Source organism: Haliotis cracherodii, unplaced genomic scaffold (assembly GCF_022045235.1).
Source record: "Haliotis cracherodii isolate W230 unplaced genomic scaffold, xgHalCrac1.p SCAF_21, whole genome shotgun sequence".
Lineage (NCBI taxonomy): Eukaryota > Metazoa > Mollusca > Gastropoda > Lepetellida > Haliotidae > Haliotis > Haliotis cracherodii.
Window position 1 is genome coordinate 9,530,777 of NW_027266277.1, and position 22,242 is coordinate 9,553,018.

The 22,242-nt window shown below is 44.8% G+C and overlaps 1 protein-coding gene across 2 annotated transcripts in view; it reads right to left on the reverse strand.

Moving 5' to 3' along the window:
• The window catches only part of LOC139470758 (serine/threonine-protein kinase mTOR-like), a 62,064-nt gene that overhangs the window by 12,144 nt on the left and 27,678 nt on the right, over window positions 1-22,242 (reverse strand). For both annotated transcript variants that reach the window (XM_071253043.1, XM_071253042.1), the window contains exons 23-47: window positions 22,143-22,229; window positions 21,505-21,672; window positions 21,207-21,319; window positions 19,702-19,957; window positions 18,618-18,761; window positions 17,689-17,831; window positions 16,638-16,800; window positions 15,479-15,691; window positions 15,166-15,305; window positions 12,062-12,162; window positions 11,630-11,745; window positions 10,833-10,910; window positions 10,486-10,593; window positions 8,583-8,708; window positions 7,841-7,978; window positions 7,114-7,232; window positions 5,774-5,891; window positions 5,097-5,246; window positions 4,676-4,773; window positions 4,418-4,514; window positions 3,916-4,014; window positions 3,457-3,579; window positions 750-932; window positions 504-638; window positions 37-211 (exon numbers count right to left, since the gene is read on the reverse strand). In XM_071253043.1, the coding sequence (XP_071109144.1) occupies window positions 37-211; window positions 504-638; window positions 750-932; window positions 3,457-3,579; window positions 3,916-4,014; window positions 4,418-4,514; window positions 4,676-4,773; window positions 5,097-5,246; window positions 5,774-5,891; window positions 7,114-7,232; window positions 7,841-7,978; window positions 8,583-8,708; window positions 10,486-10,593; window positions 10,833-10,910; window positions 11,630-11,745; window positions 12,062-12,162; window positions 15,166-15,305; window positions 15,479-15,691; window positions 16,638-16,800; window positions 17,689-17,831; window positions 18,618-18,761; window positions 19,702-19,957; window positions 21,207-21,319; window positions 21,505-21,672; window positions 22,143-22,229 (3,391 nt within the window). The remainder of the gene's footprint in view (window positions 1-36; window positions 212-503; window positions 639-749; window positions 933-3,456; window positions 3,580-3,915; window positions 4,015-4,417; window positions 4,515-4,675; window positions 4,774-5,096; window positions 5,247-5,773; window positions 5,892-7,113; window positions 7,233-7,840; window positions 7,979-8,582; window positions 8,709-10,485; window positions 10,594-10,832; window positions 10,911-11,629; window positions 11,746-12,061; window positions 12,163-15,165; window positions 15,306-15,478; window positions 15,692-16,637; window positions 16,801-17,688; window positions 17,832-18,617; window positions 18,762-19,701; window positions 19,958-21,206; window positions 21,320-21,504; window positions 21,673-22,142; window positions 22,230-22,242) is intronic.

Consider the following 22,242-nt stretch of genomic DNA (forward strand, 5'->3'; position numbering starts at 1 on the left):
TAAGTTATAAACACTTTGCTAAGTCCAACGACATACCATATATAGTAAGTTTGCGTGGCCTCTGTTTGGAGGTAATGACCTGCAGGGAGCTGGCAACTCGCTTGATACGGACGACAGGCTGGTTGGGCTCGTAGGATCCTGGCACGGCCAGCTCCTGGTCTTCACACTTGAGGAGTTTGGGGGACACGTACTGCAGCTCCAGGGACGTCAGCTGGTGTCACACAAGCACATATAGTGGGGGACAATTGTTACACTTGAGTTTGGGGGACACGTAGTGCAGCTCAAGGGACGTCATTGACATTCTTGATGACAGGGAAGATAGGGAAAACTGTATTATAATCAAGAATAAACACCAATTTTCAGTTACCAGCAATTCATATACACTTTTCATGTATATAGTATACAGGGATTTCAGTCGGTTTCCAAAAGAAAGGTTTGAGTGAGATGGGTGAGGTGAATATCCTCAGTTTATGGAGCTGATTGAAAGATGCAGCCCTGGTTACCTGTGGCAGCTGCTTGGAGATCCTCCTGAACACATGGTAGTACAGGTCCCAGGCCTGGGTCAGATCCTTCACGTTGCCTGACCGCTGATACTTCCGACACCAGTCCTGAGCCTCCATCAGGTCCCGGCCATAGGCCTGAACAACACAAATATGTTCAAACTCTAATGGTTATTGACCTTTAAATTCAATGAAATCTCTTTCACTTGTTTTACTTGTCAGATAACACCAGTGAGCATGATCACTGACCTGATTAAATGATGTCTCCTTGAGGGTCTGTGGGCCTCGTTCTATCATGGCATGTAAAGGCTCCAGTGTTGCGAACATGCCCTTGACGTTCCTCTCCCCGAAGTAGAGTCGGGATGCCTCCTCCAGGCCCTCATGCCACAGCTCATGCCACAAGATGGCCACACGGATCAGCTCCTCAGACACCTGCAGTTAAAGGGACTGACTGAGACACCTGTACCTACCTACTCACACATCTACAGGGAAGACAGGGACTGTCTGAGACCCTGTACCCACCCACTCACACATCTACAAGGAAGACGGGAACTGTCTGAGACTCCTGTACCCACCCACTCACACATCTACAAGGAAGACGGGAACTGTCTGAGACTCCTGTACCCACCCACTCACACATCTACAGGGAAGACAGGAACTGTCTGAGACTCCTGTACCTACCCACTCACACATCTACAGGGAAGACAGGGACTGTCTGAGACTCCTGTACCTACCCACTCACACATCTACAGGGAAGACAGGAACTGTCTGAGACTCCTGTACCTACCCACTCACACATCTACAGGGAAGACGGGAACTGTCTGAGACTCCTGTACCTACCCACTCACACATCTACAGGGAAGACAGGGACTGTCTGAGACTCCTGTACCTACCCACTCACACATCTACAGGGAAGACAGGGACTGTCTGAGACTCCTGTACCTACCCACTCACACATCTACAGGGAAGACGGGAACTGTCTGAGACTCCTGTACCTACCCACTCACACATCTACAGGGAAGACAGGAACTGTCTGAGACTCCTGTACCTACCCACTCACACATCTACAGGGAAGACGGGAACTGTCTGAGACTCCTGTACCTACCCACTCACACATCTACAGGGAAGACAGGAACTGTCTGAGACTCCTGTACCTACCCACTCACACATCTACAGGGAAGACAGGGACTGTCTGAGACTCCTGTACCTACCCACTCACACATCTACAGGGAAGACAGGGACTGTCTGAGACTCCTGTACCTACCCACTCACACATCTACAGGGAAGACAGGGACTGTCTGAGACTCCTGTACCTACCCACTCACACATCTACAGGGAAGACAGGGACTGACTGAGACTCCTGTACCTACCCACTCACACATCTACAGGGAAGACAGGGACTGTCTGAGACTCCTGTACCCACCCACTCACACATCTACAGGGAAGACAGGGACTGTCTGAGACTCCTGTACCTACCCACTCACACACCTACAGGGATGAGAGGGACTGTCTGAGACTCCTGTACCTACCCACTCACACATCTACAGGGAAGACAAAGACTGTCTGAGACTCCTGTACCTACCCACTCACACATCTACAGGGAAAGACAGGGACTGTCTGAGACTCCTGTGCCTACCCACTCACACATCTACAGGGGTGACAGGGACTGTCTGAGACTCTGTACCCACCCACTCACACATCTACAGGGAAGACAGGGAAGACAGGGACTGTCTGAGACTCCTGTACCTACCCACTCACACACCTACAGGGAAGACAGGGACTGTCTGAGACTCATGTACCTACCCACTCACACACCTACAGGGAAGACAGGGACTGTCTGAGACCCTGTACCCACCCACTCACACATCTACAGGGAAGACAGGGACTGTCTGAGACTCCTGTACCTACCCACTCACACACCTACAGGGAAGACAGGGACTGTCTGAGACTCCTGTACCCACCCACTCACACACCTACAGGGAAGACAGGGACTGTCTGAGACTCCTGTACCCACCCACTCACACACCTACAGGGAAGACAGGGACTGTCTGAGACTCCTGTACCTACCCACTCACACACCTACAGGGAAGACAGGGACTGTCTGAGACTCCTGTACCTACCCACTCACACATCTACAGGGAAGACAGGGACTGTCTGAGACTCCTGTACCCACCCACTCACACATCTACAGGGAAGACAGGGACTGTCTGAGACTCCTGTACCCACCCACTCACACATCTACAGGGAAGACAGGGACTGACTGAGACTCCTGTACCTACCCACTCACACACCTACAGGGAAGACAGGGACTGACTGAGACTCCTGTACCTACCCACTCACACATCTACAGGGAAGACAGGGACTGACTGAGACTCCTGTACCTACCCACTCACACATCTACAAGGAAGACAGGAACTGTCTGAGACTCCTGTACCTACCCACTCACACATCTACAAGGAAGACAGGAACTGTCTGAGACTCCTGTACCTACCCACTCACACACCTACAGGGAAGACAGGGACTGTCTGAGACTCCTGTACCTACCCACTCACACATCTACAGGGAAGACAGGGACTGTCTGAGACTCCTGTACCCACCCACTCACACATCTACAGGGAAGACGGGAACTGTCTGAGACTCCTGTACCTACCCACTCACACATCTACAGGGAAGACAGGGACTGTCTGAGACTCCTGTACCCACCCACTCACACATCTACAGGGAAGACAGGGACTGTCTGAGGCTCCTGTACCCACCCACTCACACATCTACAGGGAAGACAGGGAAGACAGGGAAGACAGGGACTGTCTGAGACCATGTACCCATCCACTCACACATCTTCAGGGAAGATAGGAACTGTCTGAGTGTTTTATAAGCTCAGTCAATGCTTCAATCAGGTTTTCCTTTGTCAACCAACAAATCTGAGGGGTGTTTTATCCATAACACATATACTGACCAGCATGGCTTGTTGCACCAGGTTGTTGCTCCGCTCACACATATTCTGCAGGATCTTGTTGGCAGCCGTCTGGCGGGCCACGACATTTGACTTGGCTGCCACTGTCAGGGGGTAGATCAGGGCCTGCAACATTAACATTGCTGTACCTCCTACAACATCTCCATCACCCTATCTCCAGTATATTCAAACACAGCCCTGTGCAGTAATCTCCATCACCCTATCTCCAGTATATTCAAACACAGCCCTGTGCGGTAACATCTCCATCACCCAATCTCCAGTATATTCAAACACAGCCCTGTGCAGTAATCTACATCCCCTTATCTCCAGTATATTCAAACACAGCCCTGTGCAGTAATCTCCATCACCCTATCTCCAGTATATTCAAACACAGCCCTGTGCGGTAACATCTCCATCACCCTATCGCGAGTGCAGGAACTGTGCATCAGGGCTGCAACTCACCTGTGGATGGTGTTTGCCGATGTCAATGAGCAGCTGCTGGATGAGTCTGCCGACCAGGTTCCGGGGGGTGTCAATCCTGGCTATGAGTTGGGGGATCACCTGGAACACAGTTTTGTCATAGCATCATCTCTAGGAGTGCTCGGCTTCTTCCCAGGTATGGAAACAGCAAGTCATTATGTATAGTCATTATGTATAGTCAATATGTATAGTCATTATGTATAGTCATTATGTAACTTGGCCAGTTGATAAAGAGAGAGAAACAGCTGTATGTTTCATCACCATTTATTGACAACTTCATCGGCCCAAAGATCTAGTAACACAGGATTCAGCTTAAACACAAATGAAGCTGAAAAGGTGTCTTCAAGGTAGTTGTTTCCAGAGTGTGGGTTAGGATTTTATGTTGCACTTGAATAAAGAGATTATCACAAATCTGATTTTTCATAAGTGACCATTCCATCTGAGTTTCCTCCCTACAGCCTACACCCCCAGTCAGTTGCACTACCTGCAGCCAGTTGTCGATCTGGATGGTCTTGATGCCCTCCACCAGTGCCTCGTGCACCTCAGGCCACTGCCCGAAGTCAAACCACACTGTCAGCAACCTGGAACACAGTTCAAACACATCAACGTCGGAGTGTGTGGGATCACTTGAATTGTTAACAGTATGAATTTCACACAAAGTCAAAACACAAACTGAATTTCAAAATGCTTTTTTCTGACCCATCACTGAATGTGTGAACAGCAGTTTTCCTTGCAGTCTCACCTGAGAGTATCCTGGAGGCTGTTCTGGGAGTCGAGGGCGATAGATCGGAAGAAGCCTTGAACTGCTGGCACACAGTATTTGTGGATCTTAGCAGAATTCTGAGGAGTACAATTTACCAGCAAATTACAAAAGATAAGAATTAATCCAAAGGGTCTGAAGATTAAGCCATACAGTATCCGATTCAGTACATACAGGTCATGTCTTATTGATTGGTTCCTTGATTAATGCTGCAGTCAACAATATTCCTGGTATATGACAGCAGCTTGTAAAGAAACAAGTCTGGACCAGACAGTTCAGTGTTTGATATTATGAGCAATATCCCACGCCACTGGGGAGCGATGACACCAATCAAACAAGTCACCAAGCCTGACCACCCGGTTCAACTTAGTCCCCTTGTAAGACAAAGTGGTAGGATACATACTGATTCTGGTTTAGGTGAGATGACTAGCTCCATGACCGGCCTGGCAATGACACCCTTGTCCCCAGAGGGCGTGGTGCTTGAGGAACTCTGCTCCTTCTGCTTGTAGAACAATACCGCCTCGTAGTTCATCAGTGCCCATGCATGCCATGCCTGCAACACACACTCCATTACATATCTGCAGCCACTGTCTCAGCCTGCAGCTGGCTTCCGTCCCGTCCACGTAACTTTTAACTGCCAGCATTCTGCTTTATTATATTCCTGATTTAAAATCAAGTGCAGGTAACTCTAACCTGCTTTCCAAAATGAGAACGTTAAGACTACACATGACACAGTGCCTTTCAATTTTGTGCAGGTTGTGTGGAGGGGAGATTATAGGGAGATTATATTTCAAAAAATACATTTTAATAAAGATGACTTTTTTTTAATCCTCTATACAAACTTTAGTCAGTAGATGTACAACTGATGAGTGAGTTGTTGCTTAATTTTAAACTTTTAATGCCATGCAAATGAGCTAATCAAAAATAAGAGCAAAAAAGGAAAAATGTTTGCGGTCATACTAAAAGAAGAGAAACAAACTTATTTTCGCCTGAACACTGTCATGAGCAAATATGGACTTACATTTACTATAATGACAGGAATGATCCGAGACAACACAGCATGTTCTCAGCTCCACCTACCCTGTACCAGTTCTTGTCATGCTGTGTAGCCAGGCTGTAATACTCCAACACTTGGGGAATCGACTCCTCTGATATACCATTCAACTCCTCCGCCCAGCCTCCCAGACAGCGATAGCATCTGAACACAGAGACACACGGTAACCCATGGAGAGCACTTAGCCCAACTTTGAGACTTCATCAGGATTAAATCAGGAATTGTCACATACACTTGTTGTATGTGTAGCAGGGCATGATGTCATCCCATAGATGACATCCTTACCTTGTCAGCCTGCTTGATGGGGTTAACCTCTTTGGTCATGTGGACAAGGTGTCCGACCTCTGATGAGAAGGTCCATGGTTCGAATCCCATCACGGAACTCAGAAATTTTATGGCCGCTACATATGTAAAGATGTTTGCAAAGTCTTACAAAAACACAACACATCACATTCAGTTCCACTATGCCCCAAAAGTGCAACAGTCGCAGAACTGAAAAGATGCAACAGTAACTGGTATTGAATGATACAACTCTGTTTCACAATAACCCAATGATGCCCCTGGCCTTTGTTAGACATAATAACATTTCAAGTTAGATTCAGCAAGATACATGCTTTATAAGGTTTCATGCTGAGGGAACTAGTGTCAGAAGCTGACAATGATGATTTTAGAAAAACTACACGTTGACTTTGACAGTAACTACGTAGGTTACCAGAGGTAAAAAGGGCACAAAATTTGACCCCTGCTTAAAATCTTACGTCAGAAAAAAACACTGCAGATAACACATCAATGGTAAAAGCATAACCACAATCTTTTTAGTGAGATTTATCTAACTTTTGACCTTGACCTTTTCATGGCATGTGCCAAAAGAGTTCCCCAGATCTGTGTTGAATGAGTCTGCTGAAGATCCTCTACTGTCAATGGTCTTTGCACCATATTCAAAAGAAAGTGTGAAACTACTTTTCATAATTACCATGAAAATGACCTTGACCTTGACCTTTGACATAAGTGCAATTGACATTTGACAGGACTTCTTAAGATAAACCATTTGGAAGAATAATTGCCAATGTCAATAATCATAGTGTAGTGAACAATAAGTAAAATCAATGACAGCTGTGGTTAAATGCTGACAAAAATCTTATAGCAGTCCTCTTTGGGCTGCTAACTATCAATATTCGTCTGCCACACTGCTTAAGACAGGCTCGATCCTTTGGGGACTATTTACATCAGGTATTTCATAGGAATGCTTGTTTTAAGGGTTCTCTTCAGATTGTATTCTTCACAGATACAACAAAGTGTATGTGCACCGATTTAAAGGTCAGTATGTTTGGTGTGGGCCATGGATCTGAGTGAAGGCAGTGTGTACCTGGCCAACAGCTTGTTCAGCTCCAGTCTTTGTGGAGCATCTTCGGGAGCCATGAGTTGGAGCGACTTGGCCTGGAGTGACTGACGGACAAAGTGCTGCAACATGCTGAATGCATTCTCCTGGAAACAACACCAGTCACTTCAGCATAATGAAAAGCATGAATCCACATGTAAAAGTCCTTTCACAAGAGGGACAACAGAGCCTGGATCAGTTTTGAATCACCTGCTTCTATGACAATACCCATCTTCCTGAGGCAAGGGTGTTAACTGACTACAAAGTCCAGTTTCCACAACGCTGGAATTTCATGGCTCGATCATAGTGCCACCATTACTATTATGTCCCTCCTATTGACAATCAGATTCCCCCACTCATATCATTTGGGGGCACGGGTGGCCCAGTCGTCTAAGGTGCCGCGATTCGCTGTGCAGAGTTGCATCCCTTGGGCAAGCCAGAAACCTATGATTGTGGGTTCGAATCCCGGTTCACCCGATTATGTTTCTAGGTTTGTCAGCACCATACCCGTGCTCGTGGGTTTCACTGAAGTGGTAAACGTCTAAAACCTGCATCACTTTGGGTTTTCCTCCCACATTAAGCTGACACGCCGCGATATGACTAAAATAATGTTAAAAGCAGCGTTAAACCCAACTCACTCACTCACTCTCATATCACTTGCATTTGCTTAAAAAGTTTATGCATTAGTTTTGTGATTTTCCTGACGGAATCTGACCTTCTGATTGCTGCCCGTCTGCCACATGTGTTTGAGATAGGCGAAGGTGACCTGGGGGTGGGTGGTGGGGATATGCTTGTCCTTGTTCTTGTCAGGGTCAATCCCCAGCAGGGTGACCAGCGTCTTGTGAGACAGGGCCTGTAATACACACAACACAACTACTAATAGACAGTCATCATGCTGGGACATGGTCCTGTGCACAGCACACAGGTAACAAAGCAGGTGAAGTTAAGCAATGTTGAACGTGGAGAGTAGTTGGATGGGTGACCGTGTTCAGCAGCAAGGCAAGGAACTTTGTTTGAAATATGCCTCCGTTCACCTAGCAGTAAAAATGGGTACCCAGTAGAATGAGATGGTAAGGTGACTGTAAACCTTTCAGTGCCTGACAAAGGCAGCTTGGATTGTATACTCCCCAGGGAGCTGATAATGAAAATCAATCCAGTGACATGGATAATAATGTTGATCATATACCTTGAGTATGGAGGCTTGTGCAATATAAGTACACACATTATTATTATCATTATTATTATTGGACTGAATACAGAACAATCAGCAATGTAAAAAATTATTGTGGAGGATAAAAAATAAACCGATAAATGTTGAACAGGGGAAGTGGCCGCCTGTTTGCCCATGAGGCATCCTCATCACTGCCTGATCCCTGCACTCCATTCCAGTTTCTCAGGCATAGTTGTTGTTTTTCTGTCAGTAAAAACAGTTCCCTGAGAGATGTCGAGAAACTCACCAGCCGCTCACTCTTGCGACAGAGACTGGCGTATTTGAGCCAGGTCTTCATGTCATCAGTAGGGGAGATAACCAGCGACCGGACTTGTAGTATCCGCTGCCAGTCCTCTACCACCCGCTGACAGCCCTGCAACATGGCAACATGGCAATGTGGCTTCACGAACCTCACTCTTAAATACAATTGAAGACCTGTAAATCTGATCAAAATGAGATGTTTTAATCCGACACAACACTTCTCTGCAAAAAGATCCGAGGAAATCAGTGCGGTGGCTTCTAAATTGTGAACACGAGAGAGCGAACCATTCAAACAAGCATATCTGATTGCTGTATCTCAAAAACAAATATAATCGATTACATGGAATTCGAAAAGCAAAAAAAATAAAAGCCAGCTATTACACTGTTGTGAATATTTTATACATCCTGTCATTTCTGTCTGCCATGGGATTTACACCCTAAAAGGTTCCATGGAGGTGCATAATTCAAATTGAAATTCCGAATCAAAAAGAAGCCAAACTGTTTAGAAAACTTTTTAAGAAAGCTGATGTCTGATTAGCTCAAGAACCTAAGCATCCTCCATTTAGATTGGGTGGTCAAAGTTCCCTGTTGAGGTGTCCTCAGATGTTGACGCAGAGAGGTATTGTATCAGAGTAACATATTTCATGTTAATTACATCGATGAAGATAAGCAGCCTGCAATATAGCAGCACAGCCTTACAAACCTCCCACTCAACTACCTGCCTGCAACACAGCTTCACAAACCTCCCCCTCAACTACCTGCCTGCAACACAGCTTCACAAACATCCCACAAAACTACCAGCCTGCAACACAGCTTCACAATCCTCCCACTCAACTACCAGCCTGCAACACAGCTTCACAAACCTCCCCCTCAACTACCAGCCTGCAACACAGCTTCACAATCCTCCCACTCAACTACCAGCCTGCAACACAGCTTCACAAACCTCCCACTCAACTACCAGCCTGCAACACAGCTTCACAATCCTCCCACTCAACTACCTGCCTGCAACACAGCTTCACAAACCTCCCACTCAACTACCTGCCTGCAACACAGCTTCACAATCCTCCCACTCAACTACCTGCCTGCAACACAGCTTCACAAACATCCCACAAAACTACCAGCCTGCAACACAGCTGCACAAACCTCCCACTCAACTACCAGCCTGCAACACAGCTTCACAAACATCCCACAAAACTACCAGCCTGCAACACAGCTGCACAAACCTCCCACTCAACTACCTGCCTGCAACACAGCTTCACAATCCTCTCTCACAACTACCTGCCTTGAAGCTGAGACTGACAGCCATACTGTTTACAGTTTACTTATTTGATCAAATGAATTTTGGTTGCAACTATAGTAAACAATATGGAGGACTTCTGTAATATCCTGACCAAATTATGTTAATGAATTGCACAATCCAACTGACATGCTGTTTCTGTTCTGACCACAGCCATGTGTTGATGTCACTCTGGGCAAATAAGATAGCATTCATTCACAATCTCGCTGGATTACAGAGACACGTCTAACTTGATCAATGTATCATCCACAGGAGTGTGGTTAAGGCTACCTGCCCTTACTGTATTATAAAATCTCATTTCCAAGATTTGTTTGTCGTTTTACACTGCAGTCAGTAATACTACAGCTATATGATGGCTACTAGTTAATAATCAAATCTGGGCCAGACAAATAGGTGGTTGGTATTACTGCAATGCCACACACCATCAGGATACGATGACACACACCCAACCCAGTAACAAGTCTGACACCCAGTGCAGTAGTTGCCTCTTACGACAGGCAATAGAGGGTTGAGATTGTTATTTATGAAGATGACCTATACTGATGAGACAATGCTAAGCCTAAGGATGGAGGTGGGAGATGCAAGGGCCTACCTTGAGTCTGTCCCACCACATGGTCTTGATGGCGTCCTGTCTCTCGGGGATCAGCTTGTACTTGATGATCTCCTCCAGCTCCGACAACATCTGGACATTCACCATTGCCTGATGGACATGGAAGTGAGTCTTCAGAGTTGGCAAATGTTTACAGTCATACAAAGCAGGTGCCGTTATGTTTTACATGCAGACCATGCCCCAAATACTGTCAGTGGAGGACAAGAGTTGACAATCTTATCTCTAATGGGCGTTGTATATTATGTTTATGAATAAACTTGGATCTGCTTTGAGATTCAAACAAACTGAGTCATCTCCAGTGGGTTTGTAGTATTAAGCTGTTTCCTCACCCCATAGGCTCGGTTGTAGCTCTCCCCCGCCATAGCAGTCAGGTCTGTGTCCAGGATGTCCCGGGCCTTGTCAATACACTGAAACACATGGCATTACACTGAAACACATGGCATTACACTGAAAAATATGTCCTTATACTGAAACACATGGCATTACACTGAAACACATGGCATTACACTGAAACACATGGCATTACACTGAAAAACATGGCCTTATACTGAAACACATGCCATTACACTGAAAAACATGGCCTTATACTGAAACACATGGCATTACACTGTAACATGGCATTACACTGAAAAACATGGCCTTATACTGAAACACATGGCATTACACTGAAACACACAACATTACACTGAAACACACGGCCTTATACTGAAGGCAAACAGGACACAAGTACTTGAGGGGGGTGAGGGGGGGTTTTGCTTGTACTAGTCCGACTGATCCCGATTTAAAGTGCTAGCACACTGAGATACCAGGCCACAGTTTAACATGAATACCCCACTCAGACACACTATACTGACTCCGAGCCAACCAGTCCTTGTTTTAGCCCCTAAATTGCAAGCGTCAGACAGGGTAACAACAAGTACCATCTTTTAACATCTTTTGGTATGACGCGAACAGGGGTCGAAACCCAGACCTTCCGCTCTCTGGGCGGACGCTGTACCACTAGACCAGGGAGGCGGTCAGTACTTGATGAGAAGCTACATAACAAGGCCAACTGACAGACAAAGCAAAGTTCCCATACCACATACACTAGAGATGTATAGAACACTGTGTTGTCCCACATCCTCACCTGTTGGGCCAGCTGGAAGTTCTCTGAGTGAAGAGCAAAGATGGCTCTGTAGAAGGCTCCGTCATAGCTGGTGCGTGGGATGAGACACATGTACTCCTCCATGCTCTCCCACTGGCCTGCAACAAAAGATACCATGAACAGACTCTCAGCCACACCAAGCAACGAGCCAGTCTGGATACTCATACAATGAAACTTGTCCCAGAGCCCAGCATTCCAAATGATCACATAGATAATGTCCATATATTTTAGATGGACATTGATACATATCTATATTTGTAGTCATGAAATTTGCTGAACTGTGTAAATTAATAGGGAATGGTCCCAAGTCGAGATACACTGTACTCCTTATGCAGTTCTGTTATAAAACATGCAAGTGCACCCCCAGCTTTGTTTAGAAGAACATGGGGATAAGTAGAGCTGTAGGATTCTTACCTAGACCCCATGCAGCAGCTGAAGCCATTCTTGCCATCTTGGTTCGAACATCATCACTGGCTGTTGGCCACTTGTCACAGGCCAGTGCATGCAGCTGACCCCTAGAAGACACGATAGGGCATGTGTTGGTTTATTACATCAGTGCAAGATGTCGGTTATAACATCAGTGCAAGATATTGGTTATAACATCAGTGCAAGAAATTGGTTATTACATCAGTGTAAGGTGTTGGTTTCATATTATATCAGTGTTGGTTATAACATCAGTGCAATATGTTGGTTATTACATCAGTGCAAGGTGTTGGTTTATTACATCAGTGCAAGATGTTGATTATAACATCAGTGTAAGGTGTTGGTTTCATATTATATCAGTGTTGGTTATAACATCAGTGCAATATGTTGGTTATTACATCAGTGCAAGGTGTTGGTTTATTACATTAGTGCAAGATGTTGGTTTATTACATCAGTGAGAGATGTTGGTTATAACATCAGTGCAAGATGTTGGTAATTACATCAGTGCTAGATGTTGGTTTATTATATCAGTGCAAGGTGTTGCTTATTACATCAGTGCAAGATACAGGTTATTACATCAGTGCAAGATGGTGGTTATTACATCAGTGCAAGGTGTTGGTTATTACATCAGTGCAAGATGGTGGTAATTACATTAGTGCAAGATGTTGGTAATTACATCAGTGCAAGATGTTGGTTATTACATCAGTGCTAGCTGTTGGTTATTACATCAATGCAAGATGGTGGTTATAACATCAGTGCAAGGTGTTGGTTATTACATCAGTGCAAGGTGTTGGTTATTACATCAGTGCAAGATGGTGGTTATTACATCAGTGCAAGATGGTGGTAATTACATTAGTGCAAGGTGTTGGTTTATTACATCAGTGAGAGATGTTGGTTATAACATAAGTGCAAGATGTTGGTTATTATATCAGTGCAAGGTGTTGGATATTATATCAGTGCAAGGTGTTGGTTATTACATCAGTGCAAGATGGTGGTAATTACATTAGTGCAAGATGTTGGTTATTACATCAGTGCAAGGTGTTGGTTATTACATCAGTGCAAGGTGTTGGTTATTACATTAGTGCAAGATGGTGGTTATTACATCAGTGCAAGGTGTTGGTTATTACATCAGTGCAAGGTGTTGGTTATTACATCAGTGCAAGATGGTGGTAATTACATTAGTGCAAGATGTTGGTTTATTACATCAGTGAGAGATGTTGGTTATAACATAAGTGCAAGATGTTGGTTATTATATCAGTGCAAGGTGTTGGATATTATATCAGTGCAAGATGGTGGTTATTACATCAGTGCAAGATAGTTGTTATTACATCAGTGCAAGGTGTTGGTCATTACATCAGTGCAAGATAGTTGTTATTACATCAGTGCAAGGTGTTGGTCATTACATCAGTGCAAGATGTTGGTTATAACATCAATGCAAGATGGTGTTAATTACATTAGTGCAAGATGTTGGTTTATTACATCAGTGCAAGATGTTGGTTATTACATCAGTGCTAGATGTTGGTTATTACATCAATGCAAGATGGTGGTTATTACATCAGTGCAAGATGTAGTTTATTACATCAGTGCAAGATGGTGGTTATTACATCAGTGAAAGGTGTTGCTTATTACATCAGTGCAAGATGTAGGTAAAAACATCAGTGCAAGGTGTTGGTTTATTACATCAGTGAGAGATGGTGGTTATAACATCAGTGCAAGATGTTGGTTTATTATATCAGTGCAAGATGGTGGTTATTACATCAGTGCTAGATGTTGGTTATAACATCAGTGCAAGGTGCTGGTTATAACATCAGTGCAAGATGGTGGTTATTACATTAGTGCAAGATGTTGGTTTATTACATCAGTGAGAGATGTTGGTTATAACATCAGTGCAAGATGGTGGTAATTACATTAGTGCAAGATGTTGGTTTATTACATCAGTGCAAGATGTTGGTTATTACATCAGTGCTAGATGTTGGTTATTACATCAATGCAAGATGGTGGTTATTACATCAGTGCAAGATGTAGTTTATTACATCAGTGCAAGATGGTGGTTATTACATCAGTGAAAGGTGTTGCTTATTACATCAGTGCAAGATGTAGGTAAAAACATCAGTGCAAGGTGTTGGTTTATTACATCAGTGCAAGATGGTGGTTATAACATCAGTGCAAGATGGTGGTTATCATATCAGTGCAAGATGTATACTGTCATACAGAGGGAGTGACTGAAGGTTTATTTGCCAACCTTTACACAGTTTAAGATGTTTCAGCTTATCTTGAGAGGACAGTGTAAAGTCAAGCAGGGCATATGCCACTTTGATGAAACCCTGACACGACAAGGGTCATACAAAAGTAACCTCAGACCCACAATCAGTGGCACCTGGATGGGACAGGGATACATCTCTCTGTATGAATCTTGTACCGAGGCAAATGAGGATTGTGACATGTAAATGTTATGTGGTCAATAGAGGGAGTGACCTGACCTGCATTACAGGAACTGGACATGTCATCCTGGACATGGTACAAAACACAACAGACATGTGATAGTGGATGTGGGATATGTGACAACAGATGTGGTATATGTGACAGTGGATGTGGTATATATATACAAATAGATGTGGTATATGAGACAACAGATGTGGTATATGTGACAATAGATGTGGTGTATGTGACAGTGGATGAAGTATATATGACAATGGATGAAGTATATATGACAATGGATGTGGTATATATGACAATTGATGTGGCATATATAACAATGGATGAAGTATATATGACAATGGATGTGGTATATATAACAATGGATGAAGTATATATGACAATGGATGTGGTATATATGACACTGGATGTGGCATATAAACAAGGGATGAAGTATATATATGACAATGGATGTGGTATATATGACAATGAATGAAGTATATATGACAATGGATGTGGTATATATGACAATGGATGTGGTATATAAACAAGGGATGAAGTATATATATGACAATGGATGTGGTATATATGACAATGAATGAAGTATATATGACAATGGATGTGGTATATATGACAATGGATGTGGTATATATGACACTGAATGAAGTACAAAGACTCACCATTCTCCCAATGCTTCAAGGCAGCGCATACTTCCCAAGGTCAAGGTGAGGTCATCAGGGTTGGTTTCCTGTTTACGTTCATATGCATGAAGGGCTTTGTCCCATTCATGAAGTTTTTCATACCAAGTTTCCTGGATTTTCTGCAGACAAAATAAAACATATTTACACTTGCTTTCTAGCTAGAAAAAAAAAGATGCATAGTACAATTAGGAACATAAAAAAGATGTTTTTCCAAATGTCATTTCTAAACTGTAACTTATTTTCATTGTGTTCTGGCTATGATGTGTAAGTGTGTAATGTGAGCACGTCTAACCAGGTCTGCTCGATGATGCTTCATGGCGTAGTCCAGGACGCCTGCGGCTGCCTCGGGTTGTTGTAGCTTGTTGTTGATGCTGATGAGTGCCTCCAGAGTGTCAGTTGTCGGGCCGCGGTGGAACTCCTCTTCCTTGTAGTGGAGTGCCTTGGCGTAAGCCTGGCACCTCATGGCCCGCTGACCGAGAATGTTGCTTGCAAGAGGCAGGGGTCCCTACAGTAACAATGGAAGGATATTGATGAACACTTACTGGTAATGTATAGCAGAAAAGATATAAATGACTGCCATGTACTATAGGAAAATTAGACAATTGGAACAGAGTACAAGCTGTACGTAGCTTCATCACCAGGAATGCATGTCTAATAACAGGTTTTATCACCTTCAGGGACCAAATGCTTCATCCAGTATTTAGCCCTGGGCTTAAATACGTTGAATATGCAAACACAACAGATACTATAAACTCCATTTCATTCAATTTAAATGAATGAATAAACTTTGTTCAAAATGAAAAAATAAAAAAATACAAGAAAAAACAAAACATAAAATACAATTAAGGAGACCAACACATATCATAAACATGGAATCCACTCACAACACCAACAGTTTCAAACAGTCTAAATTATACACATACTAATCTCATTAAAATCAGACCTTAGTTCTCACTACCACTAAACAAAGATATGAGGACATCCCATTACGGGTTTTAATAAGATTGTACACATACTTTTGTCACATTCCATTTATTCCGAAACATCTGCAAGGGGTAGATCACTCAAAATTGATTTCTTAATTGAAGCCAAAGGGCTAAAAAATGAGAACAAAAATCTCATTTACAAACTCATGAACCAATAAATAGAGGTGTTTGAATAACTGCATTCCCATAAAATAAGCAATCACTTCTGTCTGGCTGCTTAGATCAGACATCAACATATGGTATGGTTGAACACAGGACCCTGCAAGTTGGCAGCACAAATCTTCTCACTATGAAAACTTGGTGTGGAGCTGCTCTTATTTCTATTAGGAGTACAGATGATTTTGTTAAAGATGATCCGTGAACATAACTGCTTCATTTCTTAAAAACGAAATGGTAACAGCAACTGCCTTGTAAGCCCCCAGATTATTATTTGGCGGGGCTTCTGATGGTCTGTAATGGCCTCACCTTGTCACAGTGCTCCATGAACTCGGCCAGGTTGAGCAGAGTCTGGGTGATCTCGGGGATCTCCTGGGATGTCAGGGCCTGCTCCAGACTGTGGATCAACTCATCCTGCTGGGTCTCCGTCAGCTCCGTCCAGCACGACACAAAGGCAGCATTGAACAGGTCCCTAGACGGGAAAGTAGTCACCATCAGACAAGCCACAAAACAACAATCGCCAGATAACACAAGGGGGGTTGTGTGATGTGATCTACTCACCTGGCCAGGGGCTGTGTGATGTGATCTACTCACCTGGCCAGGGGCTGTGTGATGTGATCTACTCACCTGGCCAGGGGCTGTGTGATGTGATCTACTCACCTGGCCAGGGGCTGTGTGATGTGATCAACTCACCTGGCCAGGGGGTTGTGTGATGTGATCTACTCACCTGGCCAGGGGTTGTGTGACGTGATCTACTCACCTGGCCAAGGGCTGTGTGACGTGATCAACTCACCTGGCCAAGGGTTGTGTGATGTGATCTACTCACCTGGCCAAGGGTTGTATGATGTGATCTACTCACCAGGCCAGGGGCTGTGTGATGTGATCAACTGACCTGGCCAGGGGGTTGTATGATGTGATCTACTCACCTGGCCAGGGGCTGTGTGATGTGATCTACTCACCTGGCCTGGGGTTGTGTGACGTGATCTACTCACCTGGCCTGGGGTTGTGTGACGTGATCTACTCACCTGGCCAGGGGGTTGTGTGACGTGATCTACTCACCTGGCCAGGGGGTGTGTGATGTGATCTACTCATCTGGCCAGGGGCTGTGTGATGTGATCTACTCACCTGGCCTGGGGTTGTGTGACGTGATCTACTCACCTGGCCAAGGGTTGTATGATGTGATCTACTCACATGGCCAGGGGCTGTGTGATGTGATCAACTCACCTGGCCAGGGGGTTGTGTGACGTGATCTACTCACCTGGCCAGGGGGTTGTGTGATGTGATCTACTCACCTGGCCAGGGGGTTGTGTGATGTGATCTACTCACCTGGCCAGGGGGTTGTATGATGTCATCTACTCACCTGGCCAGGGGGTTGTATGATTGGGCCAAGGCCCAGCAGGACCGCAGTGCTGGGGAGGGGGATTCCTTCAGCAGCTCAATACTCAGCTTCCGCAGCCACTCCATCCAATCTTCCTTGGACACTCGCCTCCCTGCTCCCAGGGCCTGTACAAACATTCACTCACACAGTAGTGGGTGGGTCAGTAGTTCTGCTGAAGCCACCCTGATGTGGGTGTGCCAGCCTGATGGGGGAGAAACATTGACACTGCTCGTACATGTTGACCACTTTGGTGAAATACTTGACCAAGGGTCATGAGTGAAATGAAATTGTGATTCTAGTGCACAGCAAGATGTGGCATCGTGGACCACTTGGCTACCTAACTTGCTAACCCAGTCTTAACAAGAGAGCCTACAGCAGCTGGTGCAGGGTATATCTCATATCTGGACTAACACAGTGGTTGCTACTCACAAACAGTATTATGATGAAGCAATTCTGCAAGTAGAGCACGGATATAAAAAACACAGACAGAGCGAACAAACGATACAACGAACTGTTAAAAAATCCCCGATTTATCTCCTATATAATATCATATAAAATTTATGCATATAACAAACTCTCTACAGCGAACTAACAGATACAGCGAACTGATATCTGATCACCGACAAGCCCATCTATCACTAATTAGTGATGTGTATAGTGAACTGAGACATCTGACTCAGTGTCAAGTGTCACTGACAACTGGCTGTACGCAATCAGCCATGAATCAACACAATCGCAGCGAATCAACACAATCAGCGGTGACGGATCAACCTTGTTATACTTAAATGAATGTTATGATATGTTATCAATTGAATGCTATAAAAAATTATCACTGCTAATGCAGCCTTGTAGTTCATTATATCCATGTTTTACTGTATTTTCTATACACTTTAAAAACCCTGATCACTTACTCTCTGCATGTGGTTAAAGTTGACATGTAATTTCTTGATGGTGGCAGTTTCTGTTGTTTGATCTGAAGACTGTGGCGCCTTCAGACGGTTCTTCTTGTGTTTGATTAACACTGGGTCATCCTCCTCCTCGGCTATGGTGGTGCCCTGGAACAGTACAACACAAACTGATGCCCTGGAACAGTACAACACAAACTGATGTACTGGAACAGTACAACACAAACTGATGTCCTGGAACAGTACAACACAAACTGATGCCCTGGAACAGTACAACACAAACTGATGCCCTGGAACAGTACAACACAAACTGATGTCTTGGAACAGTAAAACACAAACTGATGCCCTGGAACAGTACAACACAAACTGATGTCCTGGAACAGTACAACACAAACTGATGGGCTGGAACAGTACAACACAAACTGATGTCCTGGAACAGTACAACACAAACTGATGGGCTGGAACAGTACAACACAAACTGATGCCCTGGAATAGAACAGTACAACACAAACTGATGCCCTGGAACAGTACAACACAAACTGATGTCCTGGAACAGTACAACACAAACTGATGTCCTGGAACAGTACAACACAAACTGATGCCCTGGAACAGTACATCACAAACTGATGCCCTGGAACGGTACAACACAAACTGATGCCCTGGAACAGTACAACACAAACTGATGTCCTGGAACGGTACAACACAAACTGATGTCCTGGAACAGTACAACACAAACTGATGTCCTGGAACAGTACAACACAAACTGATGTCCTGGAACAGTACAACACAAACTGATGTCCTGGAACAGTACAACACAAACTGATGTCCTGGAACAGTACAACACAAACTGATGTACTGGAACAGTACAACACAAACTGATGTCCTGGAACAGTACAACACAAACTGATGCCCTGGAACAGTAAAACACAAACTGATGGCCTGAAACAGTACAACACCTTCCTTAGAATCAACCACAGTCTGACAAGTGAACGATGATGATAGGCTGAAAATAAGGTTGAAATAGTTTTATAAATATATATATGGAGATATGTCCATAACATACTTAAGAGAGATTTTCCAGTGACTCTACCTTCAGTAGTCTGCACATGAGGATGTTGTAGCGCTGATGTGTGATCCTGTTCTTTGCTGTCACTTTGTTGACCATGGAGACGAAGATAGTAAACTTGTGTCCGAGTTGCAACACCAGGGCACAGAGCGTGTCCATCACCGTGGTCTGCAATACAGTGCAGGTATCCAGCGTCCGCACCAGTGGGTGGATGATCCGTGATGCGTAGTCGGTCAGGTCCAGGGCATCGGTCAAGCGGTCAATAGTCTCCAGAGCCATTCTGTTAGGGTGAGGCAGAGAACACAGGTATTAGTGGAGGACACAGAGGGTTTAGGCAGAACACAGGTATTAGTGAGGTGACAGAGAGGGTGAGGCAGAGAACACAGGTATTAGGGAAGCGACAGAGTGGGTGAGACTGAACACAGGTATTGGTGAGGTGACACAGAGGGTAAGGCAGAGAACACAGGTATTAGTGAGGTGACACAGAGGGTGAGGCAGAACACAGGTATTAGTGAGGTTACACAGACGGTGAGGCAGAACACAGGTATTAGTGAGGTGACACAGAGGGTGAGGCAGAACACAGGTATTAGTGAGGTGACACAGAGGGTGAGGCAGAACACAGGTATTAGTGAGGTTACACAGACGGTGAGGCAGAACACAGGTATTAGTGAGGTGACACAGAGGGTGAGGCAGAGAACACAGGTATTAGTGAGGTGACAGAGAGGGTGAGGCAGAACACAGGTATTAGTTAGGTGACACAGATGGTGAGGCAGAACACAGGTATTAGTGAGGTGACACAGAGGATGAGGCAGAACACAGGTATTAGTGAGGTGACAGAGAGGGTGAGGCAGAACACAGGTATTAGTGAGGTGACACAGACGGTGAGGCAGAACACAGGTATTAGTGAGGTGACACAGAGGATGAGGCAGAACACAGGTATTAGTGAGGTGACACAGAGGGTGAGGCAGAACACAGGTATTAGTGAGGTGACAGAGAGGGTGAGGCAGAACACAGGTATTAGTGAGGTTACACAGAGGATGAGGCAGAACACAGGTATTAGTGAGGTGACACAGAGGGTGAGGCAGAACACAGGTATTAGTGAGGTGACACAGACGGTGAGGCAGAACACAGGTATTAGTGAGGGGACACAGACAGTGAGGCAGAACACAGGTATTAGTGAGGTGACACAGAGGGTGAGGCAGAACACAGGTATTAGTGAGGTGACAGAGAGGGTGAGGCAGAACACAGGTATTAGTGAGGTGACACAGAGGGTGAGGCAGAACACAGGTATTAGTGAGGTTACACAGAGGGTGAGACAGAACACAGGTATTAGTGAGGTGACACAGAGGGTGAGACAGAACACAGGTATTAGTGAGGTGAAACAGAGGGTGAGGCAGAGAACACAGGTATTAGTGAGGTGACAGAGAGGGTGAGGCAGAACACAGGTATTAGTGAGGTGACAGAGAGGGCGAGGCAGAGAAATCCAGCATTAGTAAGGTTAGGCCCAACAGTTCCAACATAGAACTTACTTTCTGACTGCTATAGGAATATCAGCAGAGTCAAACAGTTTGACAACTGGTGGCAGGAGGAGGTGTAGATAGTCATCCAGGTTGGCACCGAACAGTTGGAGTGCATTCAGGAGCTGGAACAACACAACATAGTCTCATAATGATCATCGGATACTCAAGACTTGTCCAACGGAACGCCAAACCCGAAGTATTCCATAGGTTACTTAATTGGAGTTAGAAACTATAAAACATCTTATATCAGAACAGAGATGCTACTATGAAACTGAACCCGAGCCTGTGTGAGCTGTGGTGAGCTGACCTTGGCTGTGACGACTCTGTCCTGGCTGGTGTCATGCATGAACACCCGCAGTATCTGCGGCACAATCTGGGGCAGGTACACCTTGAACTCGGTGCCCAGGGCATTGACGATCTGCTCAATCAGCAGGATGATGGTGCTCTGCATGGGGCTGTTGGGGGTCCAGAACTCCTGCAGCACAAAGGACACAAGAAAGTTAGTCACAGAAATGCACATCACATGCTGCTCTAACAAACTGTCCAGTTTTGGATTAACCTGTGGTGTTGTTTATTCCCATATTTGCGTAAATTTGTCCTTCCCTGTAAAAGTACAGATTTGTTCATAAAATGTGACTTTTGTCAACCTATCTTCACTCGCCTATGCATTTTGTTTCAATCCGCCATCTTAAATTTGCTTATGTGTTTTGCGGCATGCTTTGTCTTTCCTTTTGGTGCAGTTTGTTGCTTGCTGGTTACAGTAAGTGTGTCACAGTTGTGAGATGGTAAGATGATATACAGTAACACCCACACTCGACATCCATCGTAAACATGCTGCTGTTGTCCCTTCACAAGCTACATAAATAGGACACCTACTTGGCCCATGTCTTCACTGGGGCAACAGATTACAACAGATTACAACAGCTGCAGTGTGTGTGTACCCACCTTGATGAGACAGAAGATGTCCTCCAGGTAGTTCTTGATGTGCTGCTTGACGATGGCAATGATGACTCCCAGTTGTTGGAACAGGAACTAGTGGAGAGAG